The 27214-nt window shown below is 43.7% G+C and overlaps 1 protein-coding gene across 2 annotated transcripts in view; it reads left to right on the top strand.

Moving 5' to 3' along the window:
- The first annotated feature begins 7559 nt into the window (after positions 1–7559).
- SLC18A1 (solute carrier family 18 member A1) overlaps positions 7560–27214 on the top strand; it is a 21285-nt gene continuing 1630 nt past the window's right edge. The window contains exons 1-12 of one of the 2 annotated variants that reach the window (XM_024761370.1): positions 7560–7683; positions 9047–9404; positions 10016–10074; positions 13506–13589; positions 14532–14624; positions 16187–16276; positions 16510–16553; positions 18699–18759; positions 18842–18937; positions 24341–24419; positions 25377–25428; positions 26961–27024. In XM_024761370.1, coding sequence (XP_024617138.1) covers positions 7560–7683; positions 9047–9404; positions 10016–10074; positions 13506–13589; positions 14532–14624; positions 16187–16276; positions 16510–16553; positions 18699–18759; positions 18842–18937; positions 24341–24419; positions 25377–25428; positions 26961–27024 — 1204 coding nt within the window. The remainder of the gene's footprint in view (positions 7684–9046; positions 9405–10015; positions 10075–13505; positions 13590–14531; positions 14625–16186; positions 16277–16509; positions 16554–18698; positions 18760–18841; positions 18938–24340; positions 24420–25376; positions 25429–26960; positions 27025–27214) is intronic. The other variant, XM_024761371.1, reaches the window with a different exon arrangement.

Genomic DNA, 27214 nt, shown 5'->3' with positions numbered 1-27214 from the left:
GCTGCCTCCATAAGCAAGTCTATATTTCCTCAAGATCCCTGAGGGTAAAAAGATGCTGGTTTGCCGGTGGGGAGGTAAAAGGATGCTGGTACCCCATCTCCAGTCTACTTACTTATTGCTGAGTTTGCCACCAGTTCTCTACAATAGGGGTCCCCAACCGCTGGGCTGTGGACTGGTACCGGTCTGCGGCCTGTTAGGAGCCGAGCCACAAAGCAGGAGCGGCGGGCAAGCGAGCGAAGCTTCATCTGCGGCTCCCCATCGCTCCCCATCACTGGCATTACGGCCTGAACCATCCCCTCCCACCCCACCCCTGGTCCATGGAAAAATTGTCTCCCATGAAACCAGTCCCTGGTGCCAAAAAGGTTGGGGACCGCTGCTCTACAATACATTCAATGAAGTTCCAGCTCATTTTGAGTTTGTTTTTTAAAGCACCTTGTTTCCCTTTATCTGAAACAAGCTCTTTCCTCAGTTTACGAGACACAGCAGTTCCCAGGTTTTTAGACACAGATCCCTCTTACAGGGCCCACAGTGCCATGTAGACGACAGCCATAAAGTAGAAATCCCCTGGCCTTCTATTCAGAAGCCTGTGACAGGAACCAAACCTCTCCAGCCTGAGGCTGGAATGCTGACATATTCTTGATATAAGAGGAAGTCTGAACTGATGGTTAAATATTTGTACAGCAAGAGAAAGAGGAAACAAGGAGAAACAAAAGCACCCTCCATGTCAGAGTCACAGGACCATCTACTCTGGCAGGCCACGTCAGCCGCAGCCAAATGTAAGTGTAGTTAGGTTACACGTGTTATTTGGTCTTCAGAAAAAAGCTATCTGTCTGAGGATGCTGTGTTCCAGCCACTTTAATTGGAGTGATAACAGAACCACTGTCAAAGAGCCTCTAAGTTCCATTTCAGTTCTAGACTGTTCTCACCAGGCTGCTCTGGCTAGAAATCATTAGTCCTGGGGGCTCAGAGTCTACCAGTCTAATTACACACAGACTAAGCTCTTACTTTTACTGGTGACTTTTTATTTCAAAATTTTTCCGCTATAATTTGGATAATAAATAAAAAATCTCCTCTAATTTTTGCCGTTTAGCATAACCACTAATATAACTTAGGTGCATTTGTCTTATGTATATGGAATCTTTAGAGATATATAATGACAATGCACATAAAGTTTAAAACATTAACTGTAGTAAAATATACATAACATAAAATTTATTACCCTAGCCAATTTTAAGTGACAGTTCAGTAGTATTAACAATATACACGTTGGGGGCTTCCCTGGTGGCGCAGTGGTTGAGAGTCCGCCTGCCGATGCAGGGGACACGGGTTCGTGCCCCGGTCCGGGAAGATCCCACATGCCGCGGAGCGGCTGGGTCCGTGAGCCATGGCCGCTGAGCCTGCGCGTCCGGAGCCTGTGCTCCGCAACGGGAGAGGCCACAACAGGGAGAGGCCCGCGTACCGCAAAAAAAAAAAAAAAAAAAAAAAAAAAAAAAAGAATATACACGTTGTTGAGCAACCAACCAATCTCTGGACGTTTTTCAGCTTGCAAAACAAAAACTCACTTCCTCCTCTCTCCAGACCCTGGAAACCACCTTTCTACTTTCGGATTCTATGAATTTGACTACTCTAGTTAGCTCAAATAAGTGAAGTCAATATTTGTCTTCTCGTGACTGGCTTATTAAACTTAGCATAATGTCCTCAGGGTTTATCCATGTAGCATGTGTCAGAACTTCCTTCCTTTTTAAGGCTGAATAATATTCTACTGTATGCAAATATCACATTTTGTTTATTCATCCACCAATGAACATTTGGGTTGCTTCCTCCTTTTGGCAATCGTGCACAATGCCGCTGTGAATTTACATGAAGTTTTATACCCTACTTTTTACTTTCCATTGTAATATCTAGGTATAAACATATATAATTTTTTCCAGGTTGATATATAGCCTCCATAATAATCTTTCTTTCTCTGTTTTAACAGCAACATGGTAGTCCTTCAAAACCATATTCTTAAATCTTTTCTACAGTTGGACATTAGAAACGTTTCCAGTTTTTCCCTCACTGCTGATAAAAATTTTGTACCTGTGATATTCCCCCCATATTTTACTTTATATTCTTAGATTCCTACAAAGTGAAATTACTAGGTTTAAAAGATATGGGCATTTTATAACTTGAAAGACAGGAGATTTGGGGGGGAGATAAATAAGGAGTTTGGGATTAACATATACGCACTACTATATATAAAACAGGTAAACAACAGGGACCTACTGTATAGCACAATGTTTTGTAATAACCTATAATGAAAAATAATCCGAAAAATTATATATATATATATGTACATATATATATAGCTGAATCACTTTGCTCTTGAAACTAACACAACATTGTAAATTGACTATATGTTAATTAAAAAAAAAAGAACTTCTTCCAAAGGGAAGAAAAAAAAGAAAGACAAGAGATAGAAAGCCAAATTGCTTTCTAAAAGAATTGTATCTATTTGCACACTAATAATGTATATGAATTTACATTTCCCCATATTCACAGCAGCCTTTTTTTTTAAATTTTTCTGGCTGCGCCGCACAGCATGTAAGATCTTAGTTCCCCAACCAGGGATCGAACCCCCGCCCCCACCTAAGTGGAAGCATGGAGTCTTAACCATTGGACCGCCAGGGAAGTCCTTATTTATTTATTTATTTTTTACATTAGAAAATTAAACAGGAGGAAGATAAGGGCTCATTTCTTTTTTAAAAAATATTTATTTATTTATTTGGCTGCACTGGGTCTTAGTTGTGGCACACAGGATCTTCATGGTGGCATGTGGGATCTTTATTTGCAGCATGCGAACTCTTAGTTGAGGCACGCGGGATCTAGTTCCCTGACCAGGGATCGAACCTGGGCCCCCTGCATTGAGAGCGCAGAGTCTCAGCCACTGGACCACCAGGGAAGTCCCAAGACCTCAGTTCCGTTTGATAGACAACACTGTGATTATTAACAGTGATGGGCATTTACGAGAACACTCCAAACTTGGCCAGCCTGTGAATACTAGCATGGTTACAGTTAACTGAGATATATATAATGTATAATATATGCATATAGTAGAAACATGTCTGCTATGTAGTGGGGGGCTCAGTAATGATAGCTATTATTATTGGTGCTATGATTTCTATTAATGCCCAAAGTATGATGATTCTTAGCCAGTACATGGTCTCTCAGGCCCTCAGCTCCTCTAAACCAGGGATCCCCAACCCCTGGGCCACAGACCGGTACCGGTCTGTGGCCTGTTAGGAACTGGGCTGCGCAGCAGGAGGTGAGCAGCAGGCAAGTGAGTGAAGCTTCATCTGTATTTACAGCCGCTCCCCACTGCTCGCATTATCACCTGAACTCTGCCTTCTGTCAGCATTATGGTGAGTTGTATAATTATTTCATTGTATATCACAATGCAATAATAATAGAAATAAAGTGTACAATAAATGTAATGTGCTTGAATCGTCCCAGCACCATCTCCCCTCCCCCACCCGGCCCTGTCAGCAGAAAAATTGTCTTCCATGAAACCGGTCCCTGGTGCCAAAAAAGTTGGGGACCGCTGCTCTAAACCATGGTTTTCCAACTATATGGGTCATTTGCAGTTTGGTGGTCTCTCAAAACAGTTTGTTCTTCCCTGTGGAGGTGCTCTACACAAGCTCTTTGCAGCTAATGCTCTCTACACACAGCTTTGCTTTGCTGGTGGCTGCCCTGAGACCTCAGAGTACCAAAGCTGTACTTAGGCTGGAGGGCATCATGGTAGAAGTGTCATCTGGGCTCCACCATGACACTGCCTTATGCCCAGAATCTTGTAAATGTCTTTATTATTAATACGCTCCTCTATCTTTTGGCCCTAATGCCCTCTTTTCAGAGAGGCTCAAGGCAACAGGAATGTAAGGGAGCCCGTATGCCATGCTCCCTTCAGTACGCAGAATAATGACCCTTCCTCCCTTCCAAGATGTCCACACCATATTCTTGGAACCTGTGAATATGTTACCTTACATGGTAAAGGGCCTTTGCAGATGTGCTAGAGTTCAGGATCTTGAGATGGGGAGATTATCTTGGATTGTCTGGATGAGCCAATGTCATCACATGAGTTCTTTTAAGTGAAGGAGGGAGACAAGAGGCTAAGAGAGAGAGTGATAGAGAGTTAAATGGAAGAGAGAGAGAGAGAGACAATTAATGCTGTGTTGCTGACTTTGAAGGTGGAAGGGAACCCTAAGCCAAGAAATGAAGGTGGCCTCTAGAGGCTGGAAAAGGCAAGGTAACAGATTCTCTCCTAGAGTCTCCAGAAGAATTACATCTCTGCCAACTCCTTGAGTTTTAGCCCAACAAGACCTATTTTGGAATTCTGACCTCCAGAACTCTAAGATAATACATTTGTGTTGTTATAAGCCATTAAGTTTGTGGTAATTTGTTATATCAGCAGTAGCAAAGCCATACGCTCCCCTCCTCCTATTTCTATTGCTTCCTTCCTATTTCTCTTTCCAGGGTTCCTTTAAATCTCTTTCTTTTTTTTTTTTTTTTTAAGCCTGAACTTGAAAGTTCCCAAGTTAATTAAGACAATTAGAGGGGCTACAAATTCCACAGTTAGGAAGTCTCCGCTGCTACTCTGCTGAACAGTTCCATTTGCTCTTTTGTAAATTATTTATGTTCTTTGCCCGACTGATGACTCTTAATGTCATAAGAGTATAGATCTATAGGGACACTCGAAGATTCCACAATGAGCCATACTCTCTCATGTAACCATCCATCCAGTCATTCATACAAGAAATATTTACTGGAGACTTCCACGTGCCAGGCTTTGAGCTAGTATTGGGATATAAAGATGGAAGTGCGCAATCTGTGCTTCCACGGAGACCATAGGTGTTGGGTTTTTATACTTGAGAACAATATGCATAATTTTTTTTGTTTGTTTGTTTTTCTTTTGTTTTTGGTCCTGCAGGTGTCGTAAGATTTGTTTCTTTCTCGAAAGCAGTTGGGTATGTGGAGCCTCTTTGACTAAGTAACAAGCGAGAGGAACCGTACCCTTGTTCCACTGTGTCTTCCAGTTTGTATTCAGACCCAGACAAAAGTTAATGTGTTTGATGATAGATAAACATGAATGAAAAACGGTGTAGCCCAGTTCATCTTTATTTAGGATAATTTCTCTCCTCTCTTTATCCTCTTCAGTGCTGCTTTCCTGCCTGTGATGCAGGGAGCTAAGGTTCCAATTAAATGTTTGTGGACAAAAGGTACACATGACATCCCCAGATAACAGGTGGCAATAAATCCATCAGCACATCCACTTTCAGAGAAGAGTCCCGGCTGAACTGCTAACAGCTGCCAATACCTCACTGAGTACCTTGTACAAGGTGAGCTCTAAGGTAAGATGTTTTTCTCTCTGGACACATTTAATCCTTCCTTGTAATTTGTGTCTCTCAAAAGAGAATTATGCCTTTAAAGTTTACTACTGATTTGTTGACAGATTCCTGGTTTTGTTTGGTTTGTTGTTTTGGTTTGGTTTTATTTGCTTGAATATTTTTGGTCTGTCCTCAGAGAACTTATTTTATTCCATTTTACATCTTTTAGTTTTCCATTGCTCTTCTTTTAATCTCTTCTTATATTCTTATGTGTGCATTTCTTATATATCCTAACTCAGTTTGTATTTAGATATAGCTTTTCCTTATATACAGAGAAATGAAGGGCCTTAAATGATTTTCATGCATTTTCTGGTTAAAACTGATCTGGAAGTTTGGTTCCATGGGCACCCCTTGGTCACTTGCAACTGTAGTGTGGATGGTGTCCTTCTTCCAGCCCTTGCCTTACGACAGAGTAGCTCAGTGCTAGGATACTTCCAACATTTGAGGCTGATATTGAACCCCAATGGTAATCATTTAAAATTATTTAGTTTCTGTATTATGAAAGTAGTTAATTATAGAATAATTATACAATAACTCAAAATTACAGAAAAGGAAAAAGAAGATAATTTGTCATTGATTATAATAGCTGACACTTGTGGGTGTACCTTTCTAGTCTAGTCTTTTAAAATGGTGCACATATATTTATTTTTTATATAATTGAGGTCAAGCTGTAGATACAATCTAATATCATTTTTTTCTTAACATATTGAGTATTTTCTAAGTCATCAAAGTTATTTGAAAACATTGTTTTTAAGAGCTACTTATATTCCACTATTAAAATGTATCATTTTTATGATACATTTAAAATGTATCACTAACATAAATAATTCAACAGTTATTAATTTTACACATAAATCTTTGGCTGCATTTCTGATTATTTCCTTACGATAGGTTCCAAATCAAAGGGTATACATTTTTTTAGAGCCTGATATGTTTCATGACAGTAATCTATTGTAAACTTTATAAGATTGGAATTGTTGATACTACAACAGAAACAACATAAAAGAAAATGAAATTCTTCCCAGCAACTGTTATTACCTGAAGTTTAACAAAGTACTCTGACTTAATGCTGACTAATGACATGAAATCCTAAGTAGAAAACGAATCATCAAAGTTAGTATTTTACTTACACAGAGTAGCACATCTTTCTGAGCAGGGGTTTATAGCTTAAACAAAAGAATAGGTGTGTTTCTAGTACCATAGAGCAAGGGAAGATGGTGGGGAACATTCCTGCAAGTTAAAAAAAAAACTGGGATTTTCTTCTAGTTTGACACTGATTGTGGAACCTGAGACACATCTCCTAGCTTCTTGGATCTCAGATTTCTCATCTGTGAGATGAAAGGCTTGGTCTAGGTCAGTGTTTCTCAGTGGGCAGCACAGGTAACACTTGTGGCACATGGGCTATTTTGGGGTGGTACATAGACATAGACAGTTATTTTTTTGGCATGGCACATAAAGTTATCTTTTTAAATGATAGTATTTCAGTTTTTAAAAAGAGTGGATTTAGAGGAAAAGATTAAGTAAATAACAATACAGGTAGTCCTCAGATATGACATAAACTACTGAGGTGATGGGCAAATGTCTGATGTTTGAGAAATATAGAGCTAGGTGATCTCTGTAGAACTTGCTTAATGTGTGAGGTAGAATTTCAGATATAAAAAGCCGGTCAGCAATGCTTCCTTAGAAGGCATTCTGTGAATGAGGTAGAGTTATTCAGATGTATAAGGAGTAACAGAGACACAGGCATGGAAAAGGTTAAGATACCATCCTATCACTGGGAGTCTGGGGTTAGCAGATGCAAACTAGTATATATAGGATGGATAAACAACAAGGTCCTACTGTATAGCACAGGGAACTATATGCAATATCCTGTGATAAACCATAATGGAAAAGAGTATGAAAAGGAATATATATATGTGTGTACCTGAATCACTGTGCTGTACAGCAGAAGTCAACAGAACATTGTAAATTAACTGTCCTTCAATAAAATATAAACAAACAAACAAACAAAAAGACCATCCTATCACTTGCAACTCTTTGTACTTTTCATTTTAATAGTGAGTTTCACTTGTCTGGGCAGAATTTCTCCCAGATCCTCCCGAAAAACCTGGCAGAGGAGCCACCCCTGGCACCCTCACCATGCTCAGGGCGGTTCTGGACGCTCCTCAGTGGTTGCTGAAGAAGGGGAGAGAGTCCCGGAAGCTGGTGTTGCTGGTGGTGTTTGTCGCTCTACTCCTGGATAACATGCTGCTCACTGTGGTGGGTACGTTTGGGGGGCTTGGCGCTGGGGGTTAATTTGCTCTGGTGCCCAGAGGACAGCACATACCCTGTTAGAATTCAGCAGTGAATGGACTGGAGAATTTTTCTTTTTGTGCTTGAAAACACAAAGAAAGATTGCTGGGGATTAGAAGAAATGGCAGGAAATGGAGTCTGAAGCTTGCCAACCTTTGCTGAAAGACCCCAGAGGTTCAAAGAGAAGGAGGTTCAGAGAGCATCTGACCGAATCAAAGGGACTGACCCGGAGCCAGAACTGGCAATAATTTTCTTCCTCCCCATACTCTCTTCCTAAGGTGCTAATGACTCCAAATGCCCTCTGGGATTGTGAGCACCTTCTTACCATGTTGCCTTTGTCTGCTCTGTCAAAATAACACACTTTATATGGATATCCAACTTCTTATCAAAACCTACCTTTCCTGTGGTTCTTTCCCTCCCAGTCCTTCTTTTTTAGTTGGTAGTCTATTCATTTTCACATTCAGTTGTGCTGGTATATAAATGGGAACCAGCAGGTTTCCCCTTCTGGATAAAATATATGCTTTTAAACAAGAATCTTCCTGAAACAAATGATAAATCCAATATAGTCAGTTCTTATTATTCATGGTGTTATGCTCTATAAATTTTCTGTGAACACTGGATTTAGTCTATACTAAATAATTTCTCCTCGGGGAAATACACACACACACACATGCCCCTCCCGCCCCCCCCCATACATATGTCTGTGTGTGTACACCATATAGATTATAATCTTAAATCTTAAAAACAACACATCCTGGTAGATTGTATTTTCTTTACAAAAGAGAAAACGAACTTCAGAGGTGTTAAGTGACTTGCCTGAGGCGACCCCACTAACAGGTGCTGAGCTGGGATTCAGGCTGTGCCCAACTGGCCCCAGAGCTGGAGTTTCTTGCACCTTGCTGCCCTTCCCCGCCCCATGCTCTGCATCTCTGTGTGAGAGTGAAAGAAGAAGGCAGAGCCCACCTTGTTCAACCTCAGCTGCAAAAGTGAGCATCTGGTGACTCTGTTTTCCACACTCTCTGCATGTATGTCTGAGAAAACCCACGATGGCTTTGTGAGCATTGACTTTTCGGATTACAAACATTGGCCAGTAGACGAATTAGCCAATATGGAATCCATGAATAATGAGGACCAATTATATGATGGTTGGAATTCAGGTACTTGAGCTAACAGGATAACTCGGGCAGGCACAGTCTTCTAGTAGGCTTCAGATCATGTTACTTGGACGCCTTCCTGAGCATGAGTCTGGACCTCATGGTAATGTCCCTGAACTGACTAGCAGTCAGAAGACAGTCTGTCCTTAACCCTCATTACTTGTTCTTCTTAACTTTCAGTGCCCATTGTGCCCACCTACCTATATGCCACAGAGTTCAAAGTCAACACTTCTGTGTACCCTGGGCCCACCACGGCTTCCCAGCCTGCCCTCACTTCTGCCTTTTCCACCATCTTCTCCTTCTTTGAAAACAACACCTTGGCTATCGAAGAAAGTGTACGCAGTGGCATAGCATGGACAATTGACACTCCCGGCACCGTCCCCGCTCTGGTCACCGAAGCCATCCCAGCCCATGAAAACAACTGCTTTCAAGGCACAGAGTTCTTAAAGGAAGAGAACCTATGGGTTGGGCTTCTGTTTGCTTCCAAGGCTCTGATGCAACTTCTGGTCAACCCATTCGTGGGGCCTCTCACCAACAGGTATCTCAAGGGGTACAGTGCCCCACAGGGTACTCAGGGGCTCAGAAATAAGAGAATGGGCTGAGGTATCATAAAGGTGGTGATAAAGAAGGGAAAACTCACTTGTCTGCACCCCAGGGTGGTCAGCTGTTTGGGAAAGATAGCATGATATTGATAAAATGACTTGGGCTTCAGATTTTCTTAGTGATGTAATGACTATTGAGTACCAAGAAGAGAACCAGGGAACAGAAGTATACTACTGGTATTATTTCAGTGCCCTGGAACATGGCTTGAATGGGGTAAGGGTAGAAATAGGACAGGCCTCTTGCAGGATAGAGCACTGGCTTCTTAGTGCTTGTGTTTGGGATTATCCTCATGTTTCAGAAAGATATGCCTTCTGACTAGGTTATTTATCTTTTCTGGAAAAGAGAATTTGGGCCCTGGCCAACAGGTAAATTTGCATGTTTGTTTATATGCATTCACATGTCATATTCCGTCTCTGTACCTGCATTCGGAGACATGTTTTGCCATGCACTCAAATAACTGCATTTTTGTTCCCAATTACATGAAAAAATATAGTGCAAGTATACAGAGACCTATTGGAATCGTACCTTTTTTTAATTCCCTTTTAGGATTGGATATCACATTCCCATGTTTGCTGGCTTTGTTGTCATGTTTACCTCCACAGTTAGTAAGTAATTTGCTACCTCTTTTCTTCACTTCATTGATTAACTTTGATTTTATCACATGCATTACCAGGAAGAGAGCAGGGTCAAGTGAGCTAATTAGTCATCTGACTAAGTGACCTATGACACTGATTTAAATGCTTTACAGTTTTCGTTATGGGGACTAGAGCAGCAGAGGCAACTCAGTTGGCATTTGTATATCATGCTATAAAAGAACAGATACTTCACTTCCTTCAGCTTGGAAAAATTGTGAAGGCTGTTTTAATTTGTATGCAGTAATGTGTATGTGTGTATCTATCAGTAATCCCTTGAATGAGTTTAGTACAAACCTCCCATCTTTTTTTTTTTAAATAAATTTATTTATCTATTTTTGGCTGCGTCAGGTCTTTGTTGCTGCGCGCAGGCTTTCTCTAGTTGCGGAGGGCTGGGGCTACTCCTTGTTGCGGTGCGCAGGCTTCTCACTGCGGTGTCTTCTCTTGTTGTGGAGCATGCTCTCTAGGCACGGGGGCTTCAGTAGTTGCGGCACACGGGCTCAGTAGCTGTGGCTCGCGGGCTCTAGAGCGCAGGCTCAGTAGTTGTGGCGCACGGGCTTAGTTGCTCTGTGGCATGTGGGATCTTCCTGGACCGGGGCTGGAACCCGTGTCTCCTGCATTGGCAGGCAGATTCTTAACCACTGCGCCACCAGGGAAGCCCCAAACCTCCCATCTTGGAGAAGAGGTCATCGTATTTTGATACGTAAAGGTAAAGGGCAACTAACAAAGAATCTAAATTGGGCAGCAGCAACTGGAAAATTCCATAAAAGTTCACTCCCTTCAAGGAAGGCCATTAAAGATTATAGCTTTGGAAAATAGATGTGCTAAGGAAACAAGAAAGAGAAAGACAAATAGTCTACCCAGTATCAGATAACTGTTCCCTAAAGATGGAATAAGAACAGTAAGTGAAATAAAATACATCTGGAAATTGACCCTGAGAAAATAAGAAAAAAATGAAAGTGGAGTGGTGGGGGAGAGTTTAATAAAGGGGAAGGCATCCTGCTGCCTCTGCTGCCTCTCTGCTCCGAATAACATACCTTCTCCCTCTTGTTTTTCTTATTACCTTTCTGTTACTTTTCTACTTTTTCTATTCCTCTCTCTCAAATTTTCTTCCCTTCCAGCATAGGACTTGACTCCTGTCAACCAATACTGAACAGGAATTTGTTGCATTCAGGGCTGGAAGGTGCAAAGTGCAGGAGCTCAATGTGTGAAGTTCTGTCTGAGAACTTCAGCGTACTTGCGACATTCTAGTTGAATCAAAGAAAATGAAGAAATTAAAGTTAGAAATCTTTATGGAACTTCTAGGAGCTCAGCCTATGCCAAACAGTAAATTAAAAACTAATAAGATGCTCTATTTCATCACATGAGGCATAGTTCATGTCACAAAATTTTATGGTACACACACATGATGCCTTGATGGTGATGGTGAAAAGTCACTGAGGTGAAAAGTCACTGAGGGAACATAAAGAATGAAAAGACATGGCTCTGTCTACCCAGGGGTTCTTAATGCTTGCCTGGGAGCCATGACAAACACCCTGCAAAATAAGATAATGCAGTGTCCTAGTGGATCCCAAACTTTTTAGCATAAGGTCCTTTCCTGATTCTCTGTCAAGAACTGATTTTTTTTTTAACATTATATTTTTAAATTAATTTATTTATTTTTGGCTGCGTTGGGTCTTCGTTGTTGCGCACAGGCTTTCACTAGTTGTGGTGAGGGGGGCTGCTCTTCCTTACGGTGCACAGGCTTCTCATTGCGGTGGCTTCTCTTGTGGAGCATGGGCTCTAGGTATGCGGGCTTCAGTAGTTGTGGCACGTGGGCTCAGTAGTGTGGCTCGTGGGCTCTAGAGCACAGGCTCATTAGTTGTGGCACACGGGCTTAGTTCTCCATAGCATGTAGGATCTACCCGGACAAGGGCTCGAACCCATGTCCCTTGCATTAGCAGGCAGATTCTTAACCACTGTGCCACCAGGGAAGTCCAAGAACTCATGTTTTGAAAGCTTTTCTTAACTACTGAACTGTATATATTAAATAATGATTATCGTTTCCATGCCATAACTAGTGTTGCTATACTGAGTTAGCCTAACTCTAGCAAACGTTTGATGTTTAGGGGGTCCTATGTAGCATTCCTTCAGGGTTTTTAAATACTAAAATGAGGTTGCTAATGCCCATCACTCCCCCGAAGGACTCCCAGCTGGGAAACATGCTTAATGTAATTAGGAGCTAAATGGTGGCCCATGTTGGGGCACAAAGTGAAAAATTACTTTGGTCTTCCTAAATAGGGAGATCAACCATCCTAGTTTGCCTGGGATTGAGGGGCTTCCTGGGATGCGAGACTTTTGATTTTAAAACCGCAAAGGTCCTGGTCCAACAGAGATGAGTTGGTCACACCATTCTCAGAGGACATAGGGGTAGCAGACTTTGAACAGAGTGGAAATCAGAAAGCCTGGGAGAAAGCATTGGAGGCCTGGCCCAGGAGAGACCAATCATTTGCATGTTTGGGAGACGGTGTGCTCATGTCGGGAAGTAATGGGAGATTATAAACACAACCAAAGACATCTAATGAATGGGCAAAAGGATTCAGATTATGCCGATTCAGACACTTTGGGAGGGAGTCTTCTCTCTTTCTGTGGTGTTGTCCTGGAATTGGAGATGAGACATGTCTGGACCCACCAACCTTACTACCACTGCCCTATAATTTAGTTGTTGATAACACATTCCTGTTTGGTTCTCAGTTTCGTGTATGTTAGTCTCTAGTAGACTGAATCTCTTCAAGGGCATGAACTGGATATTCTCTTTATCTCACATCTGCTACAGAGTACAGCATAGCTGCATGGTCAGTATTACTTAATAAATACTCACTGATCTGATTTGGCTAAAAGATCCTCCAATATAAGGGGAAGGATCTGATTGGATTACAAGATATTATTTTCTACACAGTACCAACGGTCCTTCAAGTACACATAGCTTTTGTCCCACACTCCAGATGACCCAATGGAACCCAACAGTGGCAAAGATCAAATCTGGGTATTGCATATAGAGGATCCAGAAGTAGGGTCCAGGGACCAGTTCTCAGCCCAGGGCATTGGGTTTCATGCACAGCCCTGACTCCAGTGGACAGGATGTTGGGTTTTAAGCAGGAAATGTGGACACTCAGCCTTCCAGCCACTGTGTGGTGAATCAGTTTATGCTTTGGTTTCTCTGTCTTCATGCCAGTTAAAATGCAATCCTAATTAAGGGGGAAGGATTAGAAAGACAACTCTGAAAACAGGGAGCAGTGATCGTGCTTTATTAAAACATACGCGTAATGGCTCATGTCTATAGTATCGTGAGTCCATTTTCTGGTGGCCAGGGAATCAAAGGCATTTTTGCTAACTGGAGCATTCTTGCTATTCTCTTTGCCCAGTGTTTGCTTTTTCTGGTACCTATACCCTGCTCTTTGTGGCCCGAACTCTTCAAGGCATTGGATCTTCATTTTCATCTGTTGCAGGTAACGCTGACATCTTACACACACACACATACACACACACACACACACACACACACACACATCTCTCACCATCTCTTACTACCATCAGACCCTATAAGATTTATATGAAGAAATTAAGGAAAATATCATCATAGTTGTGATTGTTGCATAGATTGTGATATGTATCTCTGCATAGTTGCGGAAATTGCGATTTATTAAAAACAAGATAATTGTAGAGTTGCTGGTAGTGCCTATAAATCTCTAAACGTGACATAATTTTCTTTGATATTTAGATGCTGCTAGCTCAGGTCAGACCAAGCCCAAGGTAAAACTGTGAAGTATGCCAGGTTTTGATTTAATGCCACTCTATGGTCTTTTCTCTATCCCCCTCTTACCATTTTATAGAAGTAGTAAAGTTAATACTGTTGGTAATACCATCCCAGTTTGCAAAGTACTATCAAATACAATATTTAATGTAACCCTATGAAGCAGAGATTTTATGACATTTTACACATGAGTAAATGGGCATAAGAGCCCAGCCCACACTCTCTCCCAAGTGCTTTCATACTCTTCCTTGGGCATCCCCATTGAATAGAGCAGTGCTCTGTGTCCATAGGTTTTTCCCTTCCTTGACCTGCTCCATATCCATGGATTCAGGGAAATGTACTAGGAAATGATAAAATAATGTGAAATGCAGGATCACTGGACAATGGTATTCTGCATTACCCTTCCCAGAGACTTTTGCACTTCTAATGATATTCTGAACAGAAGGAGTGAGCAAGGTAGGCATTTGGGGGACCTGTGGGAGGCAGTATTTGCAAAATACTATGGGTTAGGTTCTATAAAACCCCCAAAACTGAAACTCTAGCTAAGACGACCCCTGAAGATATAATAGGGGCAAGACCAAGGACTCAGTGAGAGAGGCAGAGACTAGGCTAATTCTACCTGCCTCTCTCCTTTCAGGTCTTGGGATGCTGGCAAGTGTCTACACTGATGACTGTGAGAGAGGGCAGGCCATGGGAATTGCCTTGGGGGGCCTGGCCTTGGGAGTGCTAGGTAAGTGGCACTGGCCCCAGGTCTGGGTTCAGGAGGATGAGCCACAGCAGACTCTCCGAAGACAGCCCCAGGAGGCAGGTGTTTCTAAGGTCATGGAAGACAGCATTTTTCTTCCTTCTCTGTCCCACCATGTTTTGAGTCCTTCTGAAATTCTGCCCAGGAAAAGCAGAATCTCTTTCCCCTTGGGGAGCTGAACAGCCCATAAGGGCCTGGGAATGGTCCAGAAACCTACTCTATTCAAGGGAATGAATATCTGCATGTTAGTAGCCACCGCCTTACCTCTGCTTCCATACGTGGCCAGTGCTTTCAACATGAGAACACGCTCTTTGTCAGGTTCTGTGCTAAATATATACATAATCTCTTTTATTCCTCACTACCACACTGTAAAAGAGGAATGATCATCCCCATTACACAGATGAGGATAAGAAACGTTCATAGCCATCCAAGGTCACATGGCCGGGAAATGCCAGAGCAAGGATACAGACTCAGATTTTCTGGGATTGAATCCCAAGCTCCAAACCATAAGTTTATGCTTTCTTTGAGGTTCATCCAAAGTCTGGTTTAACTGACTAGTCCCACAAGCCACAGACTTTTACTGAGTACGTATTGTGTGCCAAGCACAATGCTGACACAGAGGGGATGTAGGTCAGACGCCTCAGACGTGCTTCCTGCCCTCTAGGAATTTTCTAGCTAATTGAGAAGAAAACACCAAAAATCTCTTCCCTGCTCTCTACCACCACAGTGAGGAGAGGGAAGCAAAGCCCTGCTCTTTGTTAGTATCCACCTCCCCAAACACCCAGGCTAACACTTTGGTGCATCCTCGTCCCCTTTATCACCTCTCACTCCCAAATGAATAAGCCTGTTAAACCCTCCTCAGCCACTTGCTCAAAGCCAGCACCTCATCATGTCTCAGTTGGAACAAGGCACCAGCCTCCTGCCTGATCTGCACGTTGTCTCCTTCCTCCAAGGTTCTGCCCGAAGAAGCTTCCTATGACCAGAGCTGGTGTTTCTTCCCTGCCAAAAAACACTGGTCTTTCTCCCTAGCCCACAAGGCCAAGTACATGCTTTATCTGGATATACAGGGCCCTTGGCTATTTGGTCCCAACCTTCCCCACCTCTTCTCATCTCCCAGATACTCCTATTCTAGTAACAGGGACTTTCTTCTATTTCTGCTCTATCCACACTCTCTTTTCTGACACCTCTGTGTTCTTCACACATGCTTCTTCCCCACAAGTATTATTACCCAGTTGACAAAGCCCCTGTGGCCTCCTGAACTCACTCTACTGTGATTACATAACATTTTGTGGATGGAACATTTACTTTTCACCATGTTCTAATTATTTGGGTCCCCCCACACCCACACACACATTTCTTCCACTAGAAAGTGAGCCCCTTGGAAGTAGGTCTTCTTCATCTCTGAATCCTCAAAACCTCGTGTCCTCATGTGGAGCTCAGCCCCTAGCAGGCCATTAAGAAATGCTCACTGGGTATAGGAGAACAAGTCATGCTGGCTGGGAATCAGCCCCCCATCTCTGGAATCCATGCCTGTTTTGCTTTCCTAGTGGGTGCTCCGTTTGGAAGTGTGACATATGTATTTTGGGGTAAGATTGTACCCTTCCTCATCTTGGCCTCCCTGGCACTACTGGATGGAGGTAAGTCACCATAAGAGGCCACCAGGCAGGCGAGAGCCCAGGTCAGGTTGGGAATGCATTATGCTATGGTGTCCATGTTGACATATTTGGGAGGATCAGGGACTGCCCCATCATAAGAGAGAGGGAGGAAGCTCAGGGAATTAGATCTGCAAGAGGTAGGGTGGCTGTTATTGGATCCTCCATCTAATAAGTGGACACACTGAACTATTTCTCACTCCCTCTTCCTTTCTTAGCACTCCAGCTTTGCATCCTACAGCCTTCCAAAGTCTCTCCTGAGGTAAGTGGATACCAAGTTCCATTGCCAAGAGAGTGATAGAATGGATAGGTGCAGTGACCCAGGCCTGCCTAGACCATCCGTGTCAAACCATAAGAAGAAAGGGGAGTGGAGTTGGAGAAAGCAAGAACTGTACTGGATTCCCAATAGGGTCACGTTTAGGATAGCATGAGGGATGGGGAAGGAGTCTGGCTTGATGTTGGACCAAGATGGAGGAAGGGCCTTATAAAGAATCAAAGAAACCTTACTGAGTTATGTATAATAACTCAGAACCAGGATGACAATGACATTGGGACCTGAGTATTTATAGTTATAATATCTCAGAGCTAAAGAAGACCTTGGAGGCCATCCAAACAATCTCTACCCCCAAAGCATACTTACAGACTGTCATTCTGTAGCAGTTAAATATCAGAGTTGGTATCTGTCTGACTCTAAGACAGAGATGGCTCTGGGAAATCTATACCAAGTCATGAAGAAAGATAAGAGAATACAGACAATATGGGAATGTTTGATCTAAGGACCTTGATTTTGTAGCCAAGTCAGATGGTATTGTTGGTATCGTAGGGGCGCACTACTTGTGATTGGTGTCTGAAGTGGGGGGCAATCTTGTGGGGTCTGTGCTAGCTCCAAGTAATTAGTGCCAGAATTGAATTAAACTTTAGGGACACCCAGTTGGTTCACAGAGAATTGGAGAATTGCTTGGTGTGAAAAAAGCACACCCATTTGGTATCAGAAGTGTTGTAAGTAGAGGAGTGATTTTCCTTTAGTACCTTTTTGAATAATTTTGATTTTTAGATGGTAATGTTCTATGTATTCAAAAAAGTATTTTTTTTTTTCTGGCTGGCATACCAGTTCGATATTTTTTTCATTCTTCTATATTTGGGCATTTAGGTAGTTTCCAGTATTTTGCAGCTACAAATAGTGCTGCAATGAATAACCTTGTGTTTAGGCATTGTTATAGAGTTGGCGGTAATCTTTAGAGTAGATTTCTAAAAGTGAAATTGTCAGGAATCCCCTGGCAGTCCAGTGGTTGAGACTCCACACTTTCACTGCCGAGGGCCCGGGTTCAATCCCTGGTCAGAGAACTAAGATCCCACAAGCCACATGGTGCAGCCAAAAACAAAAACAAATAAAAGTGAAATTGTTGGGTCAAAGGGTTTATTGGACTTCTTTATGTACATTTTATGATTTAGATCTGTCTCTTTACTTGAATTATATATGGGAGAGGCCATGATCTTTTTAGTTTTAGTATCTCTGAATATTGCAATCCACCCTGTGTGGATGCAGAGAGGGTTATCATATCAAAACTATTAAATCTATTACAAGATAGAATGTGGTAAACACCAGAGATTAGGACACAGTACTCAGGAAATTTGAAAGAGAGAGAAGTTCCAGCTCCTGAGTCAGGGAACACTGGATAAGAAGGAGCCATTTAAGCTTGACCTTGACGAATGGGTGAGGTTTGGATCTATGCAAAGGAGAAGGAAGGGAGTTTAGGTAAAGATAACCATGACAACTGAGGGCCTGCTTGTATGCATAGAAGGAAGGTAGATGCTAGGTTTATCTGGAATGAAGTTTTTTGAGGGGTGCGGGATGTTATAATTGGACATTTAGGCTGGCATTTTAATCTAGATGTTCAGGCTCCTTCGGCCACACCAGTCCGGTATGGCTCCACACGGTCAAAACAAAGCATTCAGGAAGCTTGAGCAGCTTTCTGAGTTGTTACCTCTAGGCTCACCTTTGGGGTTCAGCACTCTGCCTGTGGTCCTTCCTGGATGAATATTGGTGCTGGCAAGATCTAGTGGAGAGGCCCGAGGCCAGGAGTCCAGACACTTGTTGTCCAACGTTGGCCTTGCTGACAATCCACTCTGATCTGGTTGATGGTCACTCAAAGGCAGGAATCATGTCTGGAATATGTTGTCCTACTCTTTGTGACTGCCTTGCACACGGGGGCTGTGCGGCCACCACCTCACTCTGTGACATTGGGCAAGTCACCTCCTCTTCTATGACGTGGGTGTCTGGTCTCTCCAGTAAGGGAGCTGATGTAGACGGTCTCTGAGGTCCTTCCTGCACGCTCTCAGATTCTGTGAAAACAGGAGAGATGTATACACGGTACAAATGGAAGTTTTTTGTTGCCCATGTTCTCAGAGTGCCAAGGGGACTCCTCTCCTCACACTTGTCAGAGACCCATTTATCCTGGTGGCTGCAGGTAAGCTGACGTTGCCTCCCTTTGGGCTGGGAGAGTCTGAGCTTCAGGGCAGCCTTGGGGGCTCACTGAACCATCTCCCCAGGGTCCCTCTGCTTTGCCAACATGGGGGTGGCCATGCTCGAGCCCACACTGCCCATCTGGATGATGCAGACCATGTGTGCCCCTGAGTGGCAGCTAGGTAAGTGACCTCAGTCCCCAACTCGGGCTTGGGCAGAGAGGCGTGCTATGGGCCCTTTCTCAGGTAATCGGCAAGCATCATCAGGGCCAGGTCTTCAGAGTCACAGAAGGACAGTGTGCTTCCTTCACAGAATTACCTTCCCTGCCCACACCTGTGAATCAAGCCTGATTTAGTGGGCAGTCCCTTCAAGAGGCAGGCCAAGGACCAGTTCTCTCAGGGTTACTTGAGAGGCTGCCTCCTGGGCTTGAAGTCCTAAAAATGTCTGTCCAATAAAACATAACTCTCAACTTAAAAAAAAAAAAAAACGGAGAAGAAGAAGAAAATGAGAAGCAGGCTGAGAAGGGCAGGGTTGGGAGGGTGTTGATAGGTGATGGAGGGGCAACATACCTAGCTGGGTGGATGAATAACTTCTAGTCTAAAGACCTTGGGTTTTTATTTCTGCCCCATTGAGTTGCTGTGCACACTTGTGAAAATCACAACTTTCTGAGCACCACTTCTCTCATCTCTAAAATGGATATCAGGATACTATCTAGTTCAGAGGGTAAATCTGAGGAACAAATGACATAATCTGTGGCAAAGCTTTGCATCCGTAGAACATTAACAAGGCACCGCTGTTACCAAAACTGATACGTTCTTCTTTCCCACTCCCTGTCCCCCAGATTACCCTTTTGCTATCTTTTTACCTCTAAAAAGGTGCTAATGGAGTATATTGTTCTGTGAGGGAGGCCTCTGGCCTCCTCTGCTCCATGGAGAGATGTCCTCATGACCCATCTGAGCTTAGAGAGCAGGCTCTGGACCTTTCCAGGAAGCCTGAGGAAAGGGGACAGAGAAGGTCACGTGCAAATGGCTCAGTCACTGCAGGGAGGAGAGGCTTAAGTGGCCAGAGGGGAAACTGACAAGAACCTGATAACAGCTTAATATACAATGAAAAGCACTAAATCTAATTTTTTAGGGGACCAGGCTAAGCAAGGCTCCCAGCTGCGCTTGTAGCCCTAAATTGAATTTTTCTGGGCAGCAGCTGCCTCTGACCATGACAGTTAATTGAGTTAGTTGGTGCTTGGTGCAAATAAACATCCCCTGCCTCAAGGCTCTAGCCGCTCAGGCTCTTGGGGCAGAGGGGCAACCAACCTTGGCTCAGAACGGCCTCTCTCCAGCCCTTCTTCGCCCCGCAGAAATATTAAAAGCAAACCAGCTATCAGCCAGTAACTGGTGAATTGCTGACTTTGGGTTTAATTGTAAACATCCTGACAGATTCTGTTAGGCGGCACTGTTTCCTGTCAGGGTACAGAGAAGCAGAGAGAGGCTGGTGAGTCACAAGGAAACTCACAGGCCTGGTGCCACCCAGTGCCTTGTGCAGGCGAGGCTGCGGTAGAAAGCCCTCAGGAGAGTAAGTGAGACTGAGAAGGCCTTGTCCTCCGCCATCCCTTACAACTTTTCTCAGTGCCCTCTGCATCTGTAAGTCTAACTTCAAATGTTCTCACCTGGAGAGTGTGTTAAAATTCAGATTGCGAGGCCCCATCCAGCAATTCAGCAGAAACAAGTTTGCATTCCTGGTGAGTTTCCCAGTGAGGCTGATATGGCGTCAGCGACCACACCGAAAAATATTGCTTTCAACGCAGAACCCTCTCCAAGTTGTTGGGAGGAACAATTTGCAGTGTGTGACTGAACATTCTCCAAGTGGCCCGTTGTGTGCCCGTGACTCTCACCCAGTGGAAAGAGCTCAGGCTTTGGAAACAAGCCCACCTGGGTTGAAATCCTGACCCAGCCACTTACGGGTTGTGTCCTTGGATAAGTTACTTAACGTCTTCAAAGCCCACTTTTTTTCATTTGTAAAAACGGAGGCACTTTTCTTGTTGTTTTCAGGGTTAAATAGATCTTTGCATTCTAAAGGCATTAGCACAGTGCCTGGAATAGAGGATATAGTCAGGAAATCACTTTGACAGTCACAGCTCTGTGTAATTCCCCACCCCTTGAAGATATGCTGTGAAATATATATGTGCCTGTAGACATATAGTCTGGAACACCTCTTTTGCACAAAATGCTACTGAATTGCAAGCTATACTCAGATCCTAAAGAACAAGCCACACTGACTGAGGAAAATCTCATTCAGGAAATCCCACATCACTTAAAATGATGTCAAGGAGATGTATCTAGGAGGCCTGTGGGCTTGGTACAGGTGCCCATTTCCAGATACCAGGTAGGCAATTGAGTAGCTATACTATTACATTTTTTAAAAGCAATTAAACAGAAACACATGGTTACAGTTTGAAACAGATTGCCACCTGTACAGATAGACTAGACAAACACACTAAGGTGTGTTTCACCTCCAGCCCACAGAAGAGAATATTAAAAGCAAACAAGACCTCAGCCAGTAACTGGTGAATTGTTGACTCTGGGTTTAATTGTAATCATCATGACAGTTTCTATTAGGCAGCACTGTTTCCTCCCCATACAGAGAGGCAGAGAGAGCTGGTGAGACCCAAGGAAACTCACACCACTCATTCCATGCAGTTCTTTATGCCAGAGCCATCTGTGCTGCCACACTGCTGGTGGGGTGGTGGAAACACCTGGAGGTGGAGGGAGAAGGTCTGGGTTCAAGTCCTGACCCTGTTACTCCCTGGTTATGATGATAATAGTTAAGGCCGATGCTCAGAGAGCACTTATTCTGTGCCAGGCGCCTTGCAAAATGGTCGCTTTGCATTATCTCAATTAAGCCTTATAACCAGCCTATCTGGTACCAATTATTATTATTCCCATATTTTAGAGATTTCTTAATCTGACCCAATTTCCCATTACCCTCCCAAATCCTGGGTCTTGTGGAAGTCCCTGCCATCAACAAGTGTCCCTATGCCCTCAGCCTCTTTTCTCTGAACACTTCTTTCATCTTCTTGCCCTGAGACCCGAATGTTTTCTGAGAACACCATTTTCCCACAGCCTTCTTGATGGAAGTTCATGTTCCTTTAGGCTTTGCTTTCTTTCGCTGCTTCTGAATCATTTCTTCTTCATTCCCCTTCAAAGGCCCTGACTCCCATGAAAATCGTGTCGTTAGATTATACCACCCCACCCTTCTTTATTGCAGTTATCTACTGACCCCTGAGTTATCCCGTCTCATTCATTAAATCCACCAACACCTGGCTTATACTCATTTCACCTTTATTCCTGTCACCACTTTTGGTGACTTCCATATCCGGGTGGATAACCTTACCAACATCTTGGCTTATTCCTTAATCTACTCTCTTGCAATGATCTTCTTCTCCTCTCCACCTTAACCAATCAAACCTTTATATAATATTGACCTTGACCTCACCATTAATCGTAGCTTCTCTGAAATTTCACTTCCAAGCGGTGCAGTTATCACCTTACATATTCCCTGCTCAGGTATTCTAATACCCCTATATTAACACATTTTGGCTACACTGGGATCACCAGTCCATTCAATTCTTTCTCTGTTTCCCTCACTACTCATGTCCTGTCTTCTTTCTTTACTCAGCTTGGAGTCCATCGTGATGAATCCACGTCCATCATTAATGTCACTCCTTTGAAAGCATCGTTAATTTCTTTGCCCCACCCGCTCCCTCTGGGGTTGTCACACGGGAAGCCTTAACTCTGGTTAAGCCTATCTGGTTGCCGACTCCTTGCATGCACCTGAGCAGTGACATGGGGCTGTAGGAAAACACACACTAGGTAGGCTGTTGGTCTCACCTTATACTTATGGCCACAAATCTAAAGTGGGTTTTCATACTGTCCAACAATCTTTCTTTAAGTCCCTAGTTATGTTCTTCCTACTTTCCAAAAGGACTGGTTTACACTTCTCCATTCAAACCTCCTACACACCCTCATCCCTTCACCTTCATCATCCTCAACTCCCAGTCATTGAGAAAACAGAAGCAACAAGAAGGGACCTTGCATGTTCTCATCACTACATATACTTACTTCCCCATACCTGTGCGTACATCCACTGCCTTCTCTTTATGGTTGGAACATCCCAGCTCCTTCAGAGGTCAAACTTCTTTTTTCTTTTCTTTTCTTCTTCTTTTTCCTTCTGGATTCCGTCTCCTCCTACTTCATTGACTACTCCTTATCACCTTTGCTATCTCCTCCTCGTTTGTTAACTTTTAAAGGTAGGAGTCCCAGAAGGCTCAGTCCATAGATATCTATTCTTCTGTCTCTGATCTTTCATGGGTGATCCCAGCCATTCCCATGGCTTTAAGAACTAATTGGTAAACCAATTAGTAGAACGCTTATGTCTGTGGGTAGGATTTCTCCTCGGAACTCTAGACTTGTCCACTCAATGGGCCTTCCTATTTGCATTAAGTGTTTTTGTTTGTTTGTTTTTCTTGCTACAAACCTTCTGTCTTGGTTATTCAGTTCTCAGCTTAAATGTTACCTCCTCAAAGAAGCCTTCCCTGATCCCCTAAATCTAAGTTAGCCCTTATTCCTGGTCACTCTTCCATACTGCCACATTAAACTTTCTTCACAGAACTTATCACTTGTCAAAATTATCTTTTTCATTTATTTGTTTACTTGTTTATTGTCTATCTCTCCCCCTTGGAATGTAAGCTCCCAGGAAGCCAGGATTTTGTCTATTTTATTCACCCTTCTGACCCTGGTCCCTAGAATACCTGGTACATAGTAAAAACTCATTAAAAATGCTACATGAATGAATAAATGAAAGAACAAATCAATGATACTCAGAGAGGGTAAATTCCCCATGGTCACAGAGCTAAAAAGTGGTCAAGCCACAGTTTGAACTCAGCACCAAAGCCCATGTTCCAGGGTACCTGACGCTACTGTCACAAAAAAACAGTGTGATAAGGGCTTCAGTTTACAAAATCCTTTTACATACATTTATCTAATTTGCTCCTTAGTGTAATTTGGTATGACAAAATCACAGCTTTGTTTTTAGGACTCTGCGCTTCCACTGCAGGGGGCATGGGTTCGATCCCGGGTCAGGGAACTAAGATCCCGCAAGCCTTGAGGCGTGGCCAAAAAAAAAAAAAAAAAAGTCACTGTCACGGCAATAGAAGGGCAGGTAAATAGCAAGGCAGGATTTTACTTCCTAGGAGGTATGTAAGTCTTTCTCTAAAGCTCATGCTCTTATGCTGATAATCACGTGTATTTTATACATGAGAATGGCTCATCAAAGCCATTCATCAGGAAATCCAATAGGGGAGCTAAAAACACGTTAAATGTGTTGAAGCTAAACACAGCCCTGCTCTTGAGGAAAGCAGAGTGTGGAGCCCTATGTCATCTGCTCTGGGTTTGCACAAGGATCTCCAACCCACAAAACAAAGCGGTTTGGGATCCTTGAAGGTAACAGGGGGACTTCACTGTCCTGTAAGAAACAAGGTGTTTTAGAGTAACTGGGTACATTCTAAGGTAAGGGCCTGTGTCTTTCCACAGGTCTAGCTTTCTTGCCTGCCAGTGTGTCCTACCTCATTGGCACCAACCTCTTCGGCGTGTTGGCCAACAAGATGGGTCGGTATGTAGCCTGGGGATCTGGGAAAAGTCAGGTGGGAGAGTCTTCTGAGGTGTTCCCTGCACCTGGGATGATGAATAATAGCTTCTCTGAGGTTGAAACTTGAGAACAAGTACACACAGATAAAAACTGCCCACTGGGAGGATGGGGATGGGTAGATGGTAAGGGCAATATAGAGAAAGGATGGTCCTGAGCTGGCTGCTATAGAAGAGGCAGTGAATATATGAGAGACAACCTTTACTATCCAGATGTTTGTTGTCCAGTTGAAGAGATAAAATAATTCCACAGAGAACAGGTATGAAGAAAGCAGTACCTTGGGGCAGTGGTTGTCAAACTATATTCCATGGACCCCCAGGGAGCTCTACAGGTGTGCGTCGGAGGCCACTGAGTGGAAAGGGTTGGGGGCTAAGAGGTATGAGTCTGGTTTCTGTCTCTCCACTACAGTGAGAACACCTTTAATTTTACCATTGGAGTTCAGCACAAAGATTTTAAAAATAAATTAAAAAACCATTGCCATAGGAAATCAGAGAAGGGAAGAAGTTTGGTATGTTTTGTGGTTTTTGAGATGGACCCTGAAGACCAGATAAAATATGAATAGGTGAGAGGTAGGCTGAATCGGGAAACAGCAGAAATTAAGTTTGAGGATTATCCCCACGGGGCAAGTACCTTCTGAGTCAGCTGCTTCCTCTTCTAAGGGAAGGAAGAATATGTCCCATTGCTCTTCATCTGCTTCTACTGGAAAGAGGTGTGGAGTCAGGGAAGAGGTGAGGGGCCAGGAAGGGACAGGGCAAGGGCTCACCTGGGCATAAACTGGTCCTGTAGAGATGTGCTTATCTTCTCATATCCTAAGGGGTTCCTGGAAGTAGGGGTGGTAGGACTGGCCAGCGTGTTGGTGATGGGGTGGCAGGTGGAAGGGATCTCTCCCCTTTGCACTGTTTAATGATGGCTGTTTTCTTCCAGGTGGCTGTGCTCCCTGATTGGGATGGTGGTAGTAGGTACCAGCTTGCTTTGTGTAAGTATAATAAGGGCTTGTTGAGAGAGAGAGAGAGAGAGAGAGAAACCCGGACATTTAAGGACCACTTTCCTTTGAAACGAGCAGAGGGTTGATTTGGCAAGGATTGTCAGAAAGACTGTTTCTGTGTAGGTAGGAATTTAGCACTGGGGGAGATGCCACCAGTCATCCCACTGAAAGGAGGTGGGGAAGGAGAAGGAGAGGGCAGTGGGGCAGCTGGAGACAGAGGTCTGAGGCATTATGGTTGGGCACATGAAGGAATACATGTGGTATCTATTTCTGGGGTCTGTAAACTGGTGCGTTTTATGCCTTCACTTACTCATCTCACCCTGACAGGACCCCATAAGCCACCAGGGGAACCATTATCTGTGCTTCCATCTCTAGCGCCAGAATGTTTGGTAGAGGAAGAAAGAAAGAAGGGCTCTTCCATTTCCAGGAGCCCCCTTCAAGCTCTCTGAGCCTTCATTTTCTCCTCTCCACCATAAGGATCAGAAGCACACTTGCCTTGTAGGCTTGAAGGAGGATAAGATGGCTGTAAAGCAGTGAACACAGTGCTCAAGAAAGGCTGGAGGTCCTCACTGGGAACTCAACCTCCGTGTTCAGTTCCAACTTTGTCACTTACTCCTTGCGTGACTTTGAGCTTGCTACGTCACCTCCCTTTACTCAGTATCTTCACCTGTGTAAAGAGGATTCTGAGAGCACCTCACAGGGTTACCCACACCAGCTGCAGCCGTGTCTGGCATGCAGTGAGCCCACAGTGAATTTTATGCAGTACTAGTGATAAAATAGAAATAGCCCTTGAGGATTCACCCCTAAAATTGTTCATAGCCACTAACATCTAAATGGTATGTGAAACTTCTAAGGGGTGAGTGTGCTGGTATAGCAGGTTTGGGTGACAGATGCTCAGGGAGGGAGGTAAGGAACCAGCAAAAGAGGAAAAGAAGGCTTCCGTGGGGGTGGATGGGGAGGGCAAGAGAATGAGTTTCACAAGCTTGCTGAAGCAGCGATGCAAAGCACGTCACCTGCCCTGCTAGCTTATAGGTAATTGGTTGCTGGCATTTCTTTTTTGTCTTCTTGCTCCACTGGCTCCCAGTTAGGGTTTAAGTAAAACCTCTGGATGATGTTGCAAATAGAAAAGAGAGGAAACTCCACTCAGTGAAGAGTGAGGCTGGAAGTATGAGTCTGGGTGGAGGGGGTAGAGGAAGGGGAGGAAGAAAGAGTCCATGCAGCAGAAAAGGGCCATTGTTATGGTTTCATAGAGTCAAATCTGAGGTTCACACTTGATCTTACCACTTACGTTCTGTAATTCTCGATAGGACATTTAACCCGAATGGCACCAATCTAGTCTTCCTATCTTTAGACGGAAGTAAAGATTCTTTTTCATCAGAAGGTATAAGAATGCACGGAGATAATGTCTGTGGCACGTAGTGCCTGGTCGATGACGCATTTTGTAGGAAAACTCTTTGTTTTTGTGCTGCTCCCACCTGACCCAGCTGGACTCCTGATGGACTCTTCTTCCTTTCCTGCTGCAGATTCCTCTGGCTCATAATATTTTTGGTCTCATCGGCCCCAATGCAGGGCTTGGCTTTTCCATAGGTAAGAAGTGCCCTTAAAGGTAACAAGAAGCTCCTGAACGTTGGCTTTGGGTCAGATCAGAGGGGGTATATGGAAAGGCAGAAGAAGCAGGAGAGCGGCTGGCAGGGTTATGGAGAGATGGGCTCATAACTCCTGGTAGGAATGGGTGTCAGTTCTGAGGGGAGGACAGACAGCAGGCAAAGGCAGTGGA

The sequence above is a fragment of the Neophocaena asiaeorientalis genome, unplaced genomic scaffold (genome assembly GCF_003031525.2).
Source record: "Neophocaena asiaeorientalis asiaeorientalis breed wild unplaced genomic scaffold, Neophocaena_asiaeorientalis_V1.1 scaffold377, whole genome shotgun sequence".
In the NCBI taxonomy this organism is placed as follows: domain Eukaryota; kingdom Metazoa; phylum Chordata; class Mammalia; order Artiodactyla; family Phocoenidae; genus Neophocaena; species Neophocaena asiaeorientalis.
This window is presented reverse-complemented; position numbering and strand designations above follow the sequence as displayed.